The 14,807-nt window shown below is 40.4% G+C and overlaps 1 protein-coding gene across 2 annotated transcripts in view; it reads right to left on the reverse strand.

Annotated features, from left to right (window-relative positions):
- Window positions 1-14,807, reverse strand: part of USP34 (ubiquitin specific peptidase 34) — a 133,917-nt gene that overhangs the window by 62,048 nt on the left and 57,062 nt on the right. For both annotated transcript variants that reach the window (XM_075863007.1, XM_075863006.1), the window contains 15 exons: window positions 14,454-14,553; window positions 14,082-14,241; window positions 12,747-12,873; window positions 12,515-12,662; window positions 12,231-12,331; window positions 10,894-11,103; window positions 9,395-9,520; window positions 8,907-9,029; window positions 6,540-6,623; window positions 5,636-5,722; window positions 5,117-5,317; window positions 3,803-3,885; window positions 3,672-3,712; window positions 2,954-3,078; window positions 136-288 (listed from right to left, as the gene is read on the reverse strand). In XM_075863007.1, coding sequence (XP_075719122.1) covers window positions 136-288; window positions 2,954-3,078; window positions 3,672-3,712; window positions 3,803-3,885; window positions 5,117-5,317; window positions 5,636-5,722; window positions 6,540-6,623; window positions 8,907-9,029; window positions 9,395-9,520; window positions 10,894-11,103; window positions 12,231-12,331; window positions 12,515-12,662; window positions 12,747-12,873; window positions 14,082-14,241; window positions 14,454-14,553 — 1,869 coding nt within the window. The remainder of the gene's footprint in view (window positions 1-135; window positions 289-2,953; window positions 3,079-3,671; window positions 3,713-3,802; window positions 3,886-5,116; window positions 5,318-5,635; window positions 5,723-6,539; window positions 6,624-8,906; window positions 9,030-9,394; window positions 9,521-10,893; window positions 11,104-12,230; window positions 12,332-12,514; window positions 12,663-12,746; window positions 12,874-14,081; window positions 14,242-14,453; window positions 14,554-14,807) is intronic.

A 14,807-nucleotide genomic window follows, 5' to 3' on the forward strand; every position in this document is an offset into this window, starting at 1 on the left:
AATGTAATGGTCCTGTTTATTTATCCTGTCAGGTGAAGTGAAACAGGTCAAGTAACATTCATTTCTGCAGAACATTTAGATCAGTCCTTGAATAGTTAAAATAACGATAATTACCATCATAACTACATAACTTACCCAAATAGGCTTTAGTGCTTGAGCATCAGGAAGAAATTTTAACAATGTTGACGCAGCCAGAAGCAAAAAGGATCTATTTATCGAATCACCACCATCCAGACCAGAAAGGGACAGTTTGTACAGACCATTGCATGATTCATGACGTACTGCAGTCTAGAATACAAAAACAAAACAGGGGGAAAGAAAAAGTTTAAAGATTTTAAAAGACTTCAAAATCTTGTTTAATGACTAATTTCTAGCAATGGAAAAAAGTATTTTAGGCAATAAAAGAAAAACGATATCCTTCGATTGCAGATCAGCACGGACTGAAATGATTGTAAATAACCAGGGCAACAAGGAAAGCATGAAATTATTTTCGCTTCTAAGTGATTACCGGTCTATGACTGATCCACATCCACAATGCGAAAACAACAGTATGGGTATGTGCACACGCTAGCTGCCTTTTACGTCTGAAATTACAGACTGTTTTCAGGAGAAAACAGCTGCGTTGTTTCAGACGTAATTGCTCCTCCTCGCATTATGCGAGGCGTCTGACGGATGTAAATTTGAGCTCTTCTTCATTGAATTCAATGAAAAACGGCTCAAATTACGTCCAAAGAAGTGTCCTGCACTTCTTTGACGAGGCAGTCACTTGACAGCTGTCAAACGACGACGCGTAAATGACAGGTCGTCGGCACAGTACGTCAGCAAACCCATTCAAATGAATGGGCAGATGTTTGCCAACGTATTGGAGCCCTATTTTCAGGCGTAAATCGAGGCATAATACGCCTCGTTTACGCCTGAAAATAAGTCGTGTGAACCCAGCCTTACAGTTCAAGCATTTATCAAATACAGAACCTTAAACTTTTACACAAGAGGAGAGAAGTCTCACAGAAAGCTGTACATCGATAAACAGAATTAATCCATGGTAATTATAAATCACATTTATTCTTGCAAACAATTTGTAACAATTGTTTTTAAAAGTATTGAATTAACTATAATGGGTTTTTCCTACATTACACATTTCTGGCCTATCCACAAGATATGCCATAAATGTGGGTCCCAGCCCTGGTACCTGCACTTCTCGAGAACAGGGTTCACACGACCTGCGTCCCGCCAGGTGAGGCGTCTACCCCATCAAGCAGGGAATGAATGTAGAATACCCCTTTAATATTTAGTTAGTGGAGGGTGGGGTGTCAAGTGGGTTAGACGAGGGTCTGATCTAATTTTAAATATTTGAGCAGTATATTAACAGATTTTGAAATGTAAAAAAACTAAAGGTAAAATCTACTAGAAGGAAAATTTAAACTTTGAATCCACAGGATATGTCAGATCGATGCGGGTCCCACCTCTGGGAAATGGGGAAAACCCCTTTAAGTTTTCTAACATCAACTCTATGTCAATATTTAGGCGTAATTATTTTGGAAGGCTGAATCGGACTCCAATCCTTAATCATTTAAAACAGAAATTGAATACGTGGTCTAAACTTCTGTTGTCTCTGTATGGGCAGATCAAATTTAATTAAAATGATCTGGGGGGTTATATAGTTACATAATTCACCAAAATAGATCCCACTCAGGGAAGTGATTTAACACAGACGCTCAGCTCCTGTTAAGCTTGAAACACTTCATAGGGGAAGAGACGTGGAAGGCTTGGCAGTGCCTAATCCGTGGGCACATTTGGCAGCCAAGCTCCAACAGCTAAACGGGTGGCGTGAGGACATAGGCGATCCCCAGAGGTGCTATTACAGCAACACCTGAACACCCCTTGTGTGCTATATACATTTTTGCTGGACATAATACTAGCTAAATATCCTGCACGGAGTAATGAAAAGTGGGTGGAGGATATTGGGTCTATTAAGGAGGCCATTGGCAGGAAATTCTCAAGATGATACAAAAGTTCTCCCTCAGTGAGGCACAGCAACTGTCGCATTTATACTTGCTTCATAGAGTGTATAAAACAACGAAATTCTTGTTTGATTATAGGGGTACGCGCTGACTCACTCTGCCCAAAGTGCAAGTCAAAATCCACTGACTTATGTGACTCATGTGCAGGTACATGTTGTGGACCTGCCCAAATATACAAAAGGTTTTGGAAGGGAGTGCTAGACATAATAAACAAGGTATATTCAGTCGGTCATTTAACCTCGGTTTGTCTGTATCTTGGGCTAAATGGAGGATTTGGCAACTACTGATCTTGGCAAAATTGCAGAAGAATGGATGCTTTAGAGGGCACCAATACTGATAGCACAATATTGGCTGGATGACGGTGGCCCATCGGTAAGGGAATTTATTGATCAAATAAAATTATCTATTGAATTTGGAGCAGTGAGTGTACACGAGTGGGGGAGCCAGAAATAAATGATGTGTTGGTGGTGACCGTGGTTCATCACCCTTTAAAACAAACCATGGACACAATGGATTGATCCCCCTGTCTTGGCATCTAGGGATTTGCTGAGCTATCGAATGGGCCTGCGTTAATGGGTTATACCTGACCATCTTCAGAGTGTCTTGCACCTTGGGCCTGGCAGAGTCTCTATCCACACCTCTGTTAAATGCTCTAACTTTTTGGGGAGACATATAGGGGAACGGAGACATTGTCTGATTATTTTATCATACCACGCATGAGTACGTTATTTATGTTCTGCCTCTTTTTAGTGGCAACCCAGAGAAAACCTGAACTCTTCTTGTAACTGATGGGACTTTTGAAAGAACAGTACACAAGGTTAATGATTGTGGAGGTTTTTTTTTTGTTTTTTGAGGGGGGCGTTATTTGTAAAATTGAATCTTGAAAACCCTGAAACCGCAATTTAAATAAAAAAAATAAAAAAAGTTCTTACCTCAGGAATAAGAAGAGTTAATTTTTTAAGCCAATCTTGTAAATTGTCACTGTCTGCAAGGCTCGATTTCACCACAGAACAGCAATGGGCCCAGCTGACCAAAAGCCACATTGAATAATGTGTAACTGTCGGGAGTAAAACAGAAAACTATTGAGCAGCAATTCACAATGCCGATAACGAAATCCGAATGATTCTAATAACAAACAAGCAGGGATTGTAATTATTGTAATACAGAGAACACACAAATGTCACATACTTCCTGGAAATAAAGCACAAAACCCGTAACCTAATAGAACAAAGCTTAAGACTATGGATAGACTGTAAACTTTTGTCATGTGGATCCTGACAATTGTAAAGGAATCCACTGACAATCAACTGTCTATGGCTGCCCATTGGGGTAAACAAGAAACCATACAAAACAGGACAGAAATATTGAAATGGTTTTCCAGAACTTAAAGGGGTATTCCCATAATAGACCTGTATCAACTATCCACAGGATAGGTGATAAACGTCTGATCACTGGGGGCCCCAATTCTGGTACCAGCACGTGTGTGGATATGCCATTAAAGTCGAAGATAGGAATAACCCTTTAGGGGCTGTGGTCATTTCATTCTGCTCATCAACAGTGGTCCCCCCCAACGATCAAATATAGCGTCTTAAAACTCTGCAGATAAATGTAAACTAATGACAATAAACAGTTCATCAATTGACTACTCACCTTCATGCCTCGAACGATGGTCAGACTGTGCCTTTAATACCCTGCAAGAAAATGTCATAGTATGTAGTGAATAAAGAAACTCTCAAAACCAGCGTTTCAGTATGTGCCATTTATATAACCACTATACTTACCGCTGGGCTAAATTATCATAGGTATAAGCAACGGACATTAAGCGCTGAATTAAACAAGTTCCTTGGACAAGGACCAGAAAGACCTTCAGGGAGACAAAAAGCAGAAGAAACCAGGGCTTTACAAATAATTGTGTAAGTGGAAATCAAATAAAATACACCAGAAAATTTTAGACCAGATGAATTAACAATAAATGTGTCGTTTTTCTATTTCCTCAATTTTTCTTAACAAACAAGTGACTGCAAACAGAGTAATCCGAGTTACAGGAGGTGTAATAACTAGCGTACACAGCCAAAGGCTTAAGATTTCCAGAGCTGTAAAAATGTCACTGACAACATGAATCTAGTCAAATTTGAAGACCCATAAAATAAAAACACTTTTTTTTCACTCAAAAAAGTATTTGCCCCTTGGTGGGAAACGTCCTTTAATGACGACATACAGCCCACCCCCATGTAGTATCTCCTGGTACGAGTAAAGGCGGACTCCACACCTTTTTTTCCATTCTATTAGCAAATTATTAATTTTTTAATAGTTAAATCTCGCCCTTAAATGCCGGCCATGTCCTAGATTGCACTCATTAAAAGTATCAGTGTGCCTCTCATATACAATAGTACCAGCAGACTGACCCACATAAACAGTGTCAGTGGAGGGCCTGTATTATTTAATTTACTGTAAATAGGGCCAAAGTACGACCAAAACCCTGTTAATATATACACACACACACATATACATATATATTTATTAGGTGATTGATTTTCTGATACAGAGCTCTAAATCTGTACACGTACACAAATATAAATTCCAACATTCCAACAGTCTGCAACCACCACTAGGGGGAAGTCAATGCAAAACGTATACAGCTCCCATTAAAGTCAACGGAAGCACTAAAAATAAAATTGCAGCAAGCTCCCCCTAAAGGCTGCCGCCTTTGTAGGTGACCATTCAGCTCAGCTAAAAAAATGTCCTGGTCGCCAACTGTGATTTTTTTTTTTATGCGCCATAGCAAGTGGGATTTGTCCAGCACTGCATTACATGAATTAGGGTATGTTCACACGCAGCGTTTTCAGGCGTATTTTGGGACGTTTAAGCCTAGAAAAAAACGGCTGAAAAAACAGAAGCTGAATACCTACAAACATCTGGCCATTGAAATCAAAAGCGTGTGAACATACCCTTACAGTGGTGTGTTATTTGCGTATATTTTATGTAATAGGAAAACGGTTGTGGCCATTGCCTCAGAAATTGAATTGCAATTGTAGAATACAAAATGAAATGGATTATACAGTGACATTATACACAAACTGCAAACATAGATGTACCTCTGTTAAACGTGGTATATGAAGGCCCTTTGAGTGATCTGAAGTCGATTTTCTCGATTTGCCAGGCCATGCTCTTTTTCTGTGGCTCTCCGCTATCCCCGACCAAGCAAAGACGTCATGATATGCCAGATCCAGATCTGTTGGGTCCACAGCAAACTGACAGATCAACTTGAGCAAACACGCTAAACAGTCCAGCTGCCACTGTAGAGACACAGATGGAATGAATACTAATTGAAGCATAAACAAAAGGCAATTTTAATTTGTATCAAATATGGAATACGGACATCATTCCGTAATAGGACTCGCAAGCTACTGCTTCATTCACAGGTCTAAATGATGTTCACATTGCATTTGATTTTATTATGATTTTTACACAAACTACTAAACTTAAGAGGTTTCAATACTGTTGAGATCATAAACACACCAGACATGAGGATCATTTTCTAATATGGCTGGCAGGCATGGCGGAGGGCCAGATCGGGCCAATATCAAATATGTTAGAAATAAAAGAAAACTCACCACAGTCCAAGACTCTTGCTCCTTCGGCTCCAGAATCCCAGAATTAAATATTTCAATCAGCTGTTGTAGACCCCCTGCAGCAACAAACTAAGAATACGTAGCGAATCAAGTCAAAGAAAAGGACTTATCCAGCATTCTGAGCGTGCTAACCTAATTGATAATAAAGTAACTTTATTTTTTTACTGGATGCCTCTGTATGGGAGCGCGTTACGCTATTCCATACTGTAAAAAAAATAAAAGGGGATGTCAAACACATATCTCCCCGACGTATGCCAAAAGGACACGCTTTTGGCATATGTCAGGTCAATGGGGCCCTTAATATACGTGTGGTGTATGTGCCAGGAGCTTTCTTGGCGCATATGCGGACGTTCTGCTCAAACAACGTTTGTTAGGAGGTTATAAGAACTGGGGACGAGTCAAAAACGGAAAAAAAAAAAACTGAATCAAAACTGCAATCCTAACAGTGTAAACTTAGACAAAGCAGTCAGAAAATGCGTCAAATTTATCAAAGTGAAGTATGTTGTATGATAAATTTAGCACAATTAGCTAGATATGCTAGACACTTTTCTTCCTTATACCACTTCTTGGGTTGGCTTAGGTTACGCTAGTTTTTGCAGCAAAATTTTGGTGTGCAAGGTCGCATTTTAAGCCACGCCCTTCCTGACAGACCACACCCTTTTCTTGCTAAGCCATGCCCCTTATAATACAGATAATAAATAAGGCGCACAGCATGTACGTTAGAATTCTAGCGCATTTTGAATAGTGGATCTGCCCCAATGTGTTTCAAAAATAACCGGCTTACTTTCAAATTGCTTTGACAGCTTTAAAAGCAAAAAAAATAAAAATGTTGATTTATTGAGTATATCAGAGTATTTTACAACTATCGTTATCAGTTAAACTGTACCTTGCAGCTCCATGTGTTTTTACTGTTTTCAATCTGATCTTCACTGGAGTCATCAGAGTCTGGATACAAATCACTATAGCTGCCCTATAATATAAAAGTAATGTGTATTACATAATAACCTTGTGTAGAAATTCTGAAGGTTCATCCAAAAACACTATGAACAACTGCATAGAAAGCAAGTTATCTTATTAACATGCATGAAGTTACTCTTCCTATAAGGGCGGATTTACACGAGCGTGTAAAAGGCACTTAACAGCTCCGTGTGTCATCACGAAAATCGCGCAGCCGCCATCATTAGGACACTTCGTTTGGATGTTTGTCAACAGAAAAGCACGTGGTGCTTTTCTGTTTGCAAACATACTTTTGACTGCTGTTGCGCGAATCACGCGCATCCCACGGAAGTGCTTACGTGTGCTGCGCGTGATTTTCACGCACCCATTGACTTCAATGGGTGCGTGATGCGCGAACAACGCAGAAATATAGGGCATGTCGTGAGTTTTACGCAACGGACTCATACTGCGCAAAAATCACGTTCTGCACGGCCCCATAGACTAACATAGGTCCTTACGACACGCGTGAAAATCACGCGCGTTGCACGGACGTATATCACGTTCGTGTAAATCCGCCCTTAGAGTATGTCCACACAAAAACGTCTAAAAATACGGAGATGTTTTCAAGTGAAAACCGCTCCTGATTTTCAGACTTTTTTAGCAACTTGCATTTTTTATGGCCGTTTTTGGAGCTGTTTTTCTATATAGAGTCAATGAAAAACGGCTCCAAAAAACGGCCCAAGAAGTGACATGCACTTCTTTTTGCGGCTGTTTTTTTACGCGCCCGTTTTGAAAAACGGCTGCGAAAAAAACGGCCCATCGGAACAGAACGCCGCTTTTGCCATTGAAATCAATGGGCAGATGTTTGGAGGCGTTCTGCTACCGATTTTTCGGCAGTTTACGGACCCGAAAAACAGCCGAAAATAAGCCGTGTGAACATACCCTTAGGGTTGCACGATGCATCATACTTCGATAGTGTTTCAATACCGTGCACCCTCAAACTGTTCAATATCGTTAATTCATGTATTTAGATACGAAGATGTGTGGCCGCAACGCTATGTATAGTAGCATATGACTGTAGTTCGGGTGTGGCTGCGGTTGTGTAATACAGCCATTGCCCCGCTCCTGACAAGTGTGCACGCGCGGTCAGCATGATGTGATGCAACCAGCGCTGCACTAATGACTGCCAGCACTGAAGACAAAACATGGCGGGCGCACTGCAAAACACCCCCATGTTCTGTCTCCAGTGCCTGCGCCGCCGCTCATCAGTGCAGCGACGGCCATATTATTTTATGCTGACCGCGCAAACACATTTATTGTCAGGAGCGGGGCAATTGCTGTATTACACAGGCGCAGCCCCGCTCTAACAGCGAAGATCAGAGAAACCTCGAATCTCTGCCGCTATTCCCTTGAATGCTGCGATCAACGCTGACCGCAGCGTTTAGGGGGTAAATGAGAAGGGGGAGGTGCCCTTTGGATTGTGTCACAGGGAATCCCTGTGATGTGATCGCGGGGCATAACATATATGGGCAGACAACCCAGGGTCCATTGAAGGCCCCAGGGCTGTCTGACCATATTTCCTTGTGTTAGGGCATACTAAGGTTAGTCCTAACAACTGCCTGTGTACTATCAGTACACAGGCTAATGTACGGGCATATAGATAGATATATGCCAGTACATTAAGGTTTAAAAATAAAGTTTAAAAAAAAAAACAAAGAAAGTAATGTAAAATTTAAAAAACAAAATATTTTTTACAATAAACATTAAAATAAGTCTCAATACATAAAATATACACATATTTGGTATCGTCGCGACCGTAATAAATTTATAGCGTCATTTATGATGTTCACGCTGTCATAAAATAAAAACTGCCTTATATCACTTATTAATGTGAAGCATGAGGTATTATGAATTTTTAACCTCACATTAATATTAATTAACCCAATCATGCACCTCACACATTAACCCAATGTTGTCCATTATGACTGAGGAACGTGTTAATTACGATTAATGTGAGGCACATTGAGGTTAAAAATTCATTACACCACGTGCCTTACATCAGAAAATGGAAGTATCGTTTTGGTATCGAGTATCGCAATACTACACGGAGTATCGGTATCAAAGTCCAAATTCTGGTATCGCGACAACCTTGCTTCCTATTAACAGATAATTTTTAAGACTCAAAGGATAGACTGGAAGTCTTCGACTAGTGATTCCCAACCACTGTTTGTGAAAAGATTTGGTGAACCAAACTCGACAATATTCTTATAAATTAATTGTTTTACAACCATAATTAAATTCAACTTTAGTAAATTACCGTAGATTCTCTTCTTATCCTCCGGTTTGGCTTTCCTAGTGCTTCAATAATCTCAAGAGCATACAAAAGCTTGTGCGCGCTTTTTATTCGAAGCAAGTCTTTCCAGCAAGGTCCATCATTTCCCTTAAAAAAAATAAAAATAAAATTGTAAGCAGAGCAATGATGTGGCGTGTTTTCCCACTGGGATTTGACCACAACGCATCCGCCGCAATACCCACGTCTTTTGTGAGGATTTAGATGCAGAAATACCGCAAACTTCTTGCAGATTTTACCCTTTGAAATGCAAAGGTAAATCCACAGCAAGTTCACATCAAACCTGCATGTAACATGTACATTTTGTGCCGGATTTGCTGTTGCCAAATCTAATGTGGAAAAATACACCATGTGCGAATCCAGCCATATAGTCTTGCCTCATCTCCATCACACTGGATACTGTATGGCGCGTGAAGGGAATTCTTGCACAATCCCCAGTACGGTGGTCCCCTCACCTGCTCCTCAGACACATTCTGAAATGCCTGCAGCATATTGGGACAGGTAGGAAGTAACATCAGGAGCTCCCAGACACGCCTGGAAAGGTTCTCAGCATGAAGATGCAGTTCTTCACACCTTGCACTCTGCCGTCAAGAAATATATGAAATTAGTAGATTAAATAATCTTCTCCAGCTGTGAAATTGTCCTATAAATAAACTTGATATAATCCAACAGTATCCACAACTCAATAGAACTTTCGTGTAATCAGGACATATGAGAGCTTCGTATGCACAGCCATAAAGGTAAATACATAATTTATGGTATTGCTAAAAATGTCTGACTAATATATAAAAGCATAAAAATGTAAATAGCAAGGGTTATAAGGGTCATTTATTATAATGTAAGTAGGACTCAGAAAACCACTTTAGCTAAACATATATCCTATCAGCAAATGCAAACCTTTCCTAATATAAAGAGAGGGTGGCTCAGAGGTTAGCATTACGGTCATGAGTTTGAATTCAACCAGGATATTATATTTGTCTATTAACCCCTTCACAAAGACCATCACACTATTATGGCACAGTGACGGTGCAGGAATAGTACTGCAATGTATTATTAAAACAATCATAGGATCGCAGATTCTAGTCCCGTAGTGGGAGTAAAAATAAATAAATAAATAAATATATATATATATATATATATATATATATATATATATATATACACACACACACACAAAAAATAAATCAAATAAAAAAGGTTTTAAAAAAAAAATTAAATATATAAAAAGATTTAGTTGCTGCTGCCGTAATTGTAAAGACCTGTAGAGCAAGGTTAAAGGGGTTCTCCAGGACCAGACAACTGATGACCTATCCACATAGCGCCGGATGTTTTGAACGGTATGCAGTAGTTGGAGCCCGAAGCAGATGGATCCGGTCATGGAATAGCGGCCGAGATGCACTTCTGCAGCTCTGTTCCAATGAAAGTGAATAGGAGCAGAGCTGCTATGCCATGGTCGGTGCCATCTGCTTCCGGCTCCAACTACTGCATACCGTTCAAAACATCCGGCGCCCGGAGGCAGACTGAGCTGCTGATCGGTGCGGGTACCGGACCTGCACAGATCATATACTCATGACCTATCCTGTGGATAGGTTATCAGTTGTCTGGTCGTGGAAAACCACTTTAATATGATATTTATACTATAAGACTAGACAGAGTAAACAAAAAAATCCCCAAAGTCAATGGCACAAATGCTGGGTTGTTTTTTTTTCCCATCCCACCAAATTTTATGTACCCCGATATGGTGCCATTAAAAAGAAAAAACACTAGTTTGGCAAAAAAGCAAGCCCTCATAATGCTATGTATTCAGAAAAAAAACAAAATATGCCTCCCAAAATGCTGCAATGCAATAATAATAAAAAATAAAAAAAGACTGCTTCATGAAGGCCCAAAATAGGCAGTGTCCTTAAAGGGTTAATGTAATAATCAACATTATAAGATAAATACACCGTCTTACTTCAATGTCTTCTAAATCCATCTCCCCAGAGGGGGGTTTGAAAGAAGCTAACATTTCCAACAGGTCAAATAACGTGGTGAGATGAGGTTCTTGTAGAAGAAGCAGCATGGGGATATTTTCCTTCTGTGGTGGCGGCAGACATGAAGCAGGAAGCTGCACACCTTCTCCTTTTCTTTCTCGACGTGGTGCACCCAAAGACACAAATACCATCTGATGAAAGAACAAAATAATGTTTTTACTAAATGTAGCGTGGTGACAAAAAGATCTTCTCAAAGAACACATTTAGGCCTCATGCACACGAACGTAAAAACGCCCGTAATTACGGGCCCATAGATTTCTATTGGCCACGGGTACCTTCCCATTTGCTTACGGGAAGGTGCCCATGCCATTAAAATATGAAACATGTCCTACTTCAGGCCGTAATAACGGCACGTGCAGGCCCATAGAAGTCTATGGGGCTCTCGTAATTACGGGTGGCTACGTGTGTGCACCCGTAGTTACGGGAGCGTTGCTAGGTGACGTCGGGGGATAGTCACTGTCCAGGGTGCTGAAAGAGTTAACGGATCGGCAGTAACTCTTTCAGCACCCGGGACAGTGACTACCGCTGGAGTTAATAGTATTAAAAGTTAACTTACCTGCTTCTTCCTCAGTCCGGCCTCCCGGGATGACGTTTCATCCCATGTGACCGCTGCAGCCAATCACAGGCTGCAGCGGTGACATGGACTGCTGCGTCATCCAGGGAGGTCGGACTGGATGTCAAAAGAGGGACGCGTCACCAAGCCAACGGTACGTATGACCTTCTTTTACTTTCAATCGCTGCGGAAACTCTGCCCGGAAGGGCTGCCCCTTCTCTCTTTCCAGCATGGATAGAGAGAAGGGGCTGCCGATAAGTGCATGGAAAAAGAGTCTGTAAATACTGGTGGAATACGGATCGAATACGTGTGCCAAAGGACCCGTTTTTACGCCAGTATTAACGGGAGGAAAAAAAATATGTTTGTGTGCACGAGGCCTTAGGATAATAACAAATATACACCTCCTGCTCCAAAAACAAAAATAAGTGGTGCATATGCCAAAGCTGAGGACTGGCAGAAGTCTTCCCAGAAGAAATGCGGTCAGTAAATGCCACCAGGATCACTGAAGACATGTGGGTGAATAAACAAGACTCCATAGGAGCAAATAAATCTGGTGTAACTACCCATCAATGTAACGCAGTTATTTCCAATCTGTGGCTCTTCAGGTGTTGCAAAACTATAAGCCCACTTATCTCTTTTGGCTTTGTCCAGAAAAAAAATAAAAAATGTCAAATGCTGCGAGTTATCTTCTCAACCTAGAAATACCTGCATATCCTTAAATCCCAGCTCATGAAGGGTCTTCTCATCATAATCTGTTGTAAGTTCATGACCTGATGAAATCATCCGTACGGGACCCATTAAACCACCTAATTTATTAGGAAAAAGAAAACATTATTTTTAACTCAAATTAAAGAATTCCCCCAAAAAAAAAAAATCCTATGCAATGACAATAACGGACAGTGTAAGCGCTCCCCTGCTCTTACACTGTCCGTAGCAGTGACACGCTCACTTGCCGTTTCGGCAGACAAAGTACAAGACACACCACTTACCAGGAAAATCTCCTTTACGACTACTCTGCCCAAATTCTTGAAGTTGGGGTTGTTGGTTCATCTGATCTTTCTGCAAGTTTTCATACCAATGGGTTACTTCTGCCCGCAAGTCAGCTACTTGGTCACTTGGATACATTTCTATAGTCATCTAAGATACAATAAAGTCTTTGTCAACAATACAAAAAAAAAACTGATGCAAGCCTCTGCACGGGATGAGTAGTAGCACCCTGACCTTATCTGGAAGTCCTGCTGGCTGGCACACAATTCTTAGGGGTAACGACTGCTTATCATTCAGGGCTTTTAAGTGACTGCTGATACCAGTACCTTCAATTTGCCATTGCCTTAGATGGTAGGCAAACCTGGCAGAAAAATAAATATAAAGAATGCATTTATGTATTGGTTATTCACTTGCCGTCATCTCTATCACTATCTATCGAAATAATATGTAACCTGCGTCTTTTCTCAAACAAACATTTGTAATGTACAAAAAAAATAAACTAATTAGGGCCTGTTCACATCAGCGTTGGGTTCCGTTGATGGATTCAGTCAGACCTTTCCGTCAGGGGAACCCATCAACAGAAAGGCAAACAGAAACCATAGCTTTCCGTCAAGATTACCATTGATTTCAATGGTAACGATTCAGTTTTTAATGTTTTCCGTTTGTCTCCGTTCCGTAAGGTTTCAGTTTTTTGGGCGGAAACAATAGCGCAGTCGACTATGCTATTGAGAGTCAGCCTCTTCACTTCCTGATTTATGGACTGTACCAAATAGGTTCTTCACAGAGGGGATACAGAAACAATTGTCACCAACTACTGATGAGCAGCCACATAACTGTCAGTTATAAGTCAGGAGGCCGCGCTGCGACCTCCTTCATTATAAATGTATGACAGTTATATGGCCGCTCATCAGTAGTTAGTGACAGTTGTTTCTGTATCCCCTCTGTGGAGAACATGTTTGGTACAGTCTATAAATCAGGAAGTGAAGAGGCTGACTGTCAATTACATTAACTGCTGTAGATTTTATCAGGACAGAGTGAGGTCACATGATCCAACTGAAGAGAAGAATTCAGATAGAATGGAATAACTAAATAAGGTAATACTCGCCGAGTATATATATTGGGGGGGGGGGGGGGAATAGATATCTAATGATAGAAAGAAAAACAAAACCTGCACTGCTTCTTTAGCTGATGCAAATTTTCTATCATCTGTGCATATTGAAATTGCTATGACTGCAGTTGTATAGTGAGAAGCATAACTCTCAAACGCAGGTACACTCATGACAGTGATTAGCTTTCACAGCATTCTGGGATGCGTAGTTTCACAACAGGTGGGAGCAATCGGTTGCAGACTACCCTAAAAGAGCAGTGAATTTCACGAAAATGCATTTTCTTTCAATAACATATACCAGATAAACATCCAATATTCTATTAAGACTGTGGCAATGACAGGTCATGCATCATCAAAACGCAGAGCCTTTAACCATGGTGCTGTATTCCCAATGACATAAGGGGCAAATAATAAAATAAAGAAGCTGTGAAAAGGAGTACAAATTTTTAACGGATGCTTACCGTCTCCTGAAAGCTTCCAGGTGGGTTTTCAGCATCAATAGCCCTCGTTCAATGATCGTGAGGCTTGACTGTGCATCCTGCTCAAGATTACTGGATGCAATCATAAGGCTTTCCATACATTTACTAATAAACTCATGTTCTTTCTCTAACCCTGTTTTACCTAAAAGAAATCAAATCAATTCAGAACAAAATTTAATATGTTTCTTATACACATCTTCAAACTAATGGCATTTTTAGATTAGCGTGTAAAGCACAAGACATTCAAAACAAAAAAATTTTTAAATGACAAGTAAATGGTAATAGTAAAGTAAAAAAAGTAAACCCCTTGGCATTTATTTGCAACTAAAGGCAGCTATACAAAGTTATTCTCACCATTAATATAATATGAATTAATATATTGGATTGCAGCACGGCTGACATCTCCAGAGTGTGCTCTTAAAGCGATGCCCCAAAACTGGTCCATTCCGCATAACTAGATAAAGATAAAATAGAAAGGCAATGATTAAACAAGTCTTAAGTGAATGTACGCTCTATGGCCAAAAGCATATAGACAACCCCTTCTCTATTCAATTGGCTAGACCATTTCGGCCACAGACATGAGTTTATGCTTATAATAGTCATACAATATCCATAGAGAGCATTAGTAGAATGGGCTGCAGTGCCTTTTTGTCTTTTTACTCTTATAGAATGCCACCTTTCCTTTCTGCCCTGCTCTAGATGTTCGCC

The sequence above is a fragment of the Rhinoderma darwinii genome, chromosome 4 (genome assembly GCF_050947455.1).
Source record: "Rhinoderma darwinii isolate aRhiDar2 chromosome 4, aRhiDar2.hap1, whole genome shotgun sequence".
NCBI classification, from domain to species: domain Eukaryota; kingdom Metazoa; phylum Chordata; class Amphibia; order Anura; family Rhinodermatidae; genus Rhinoderma; species Rhinoderma darwinii.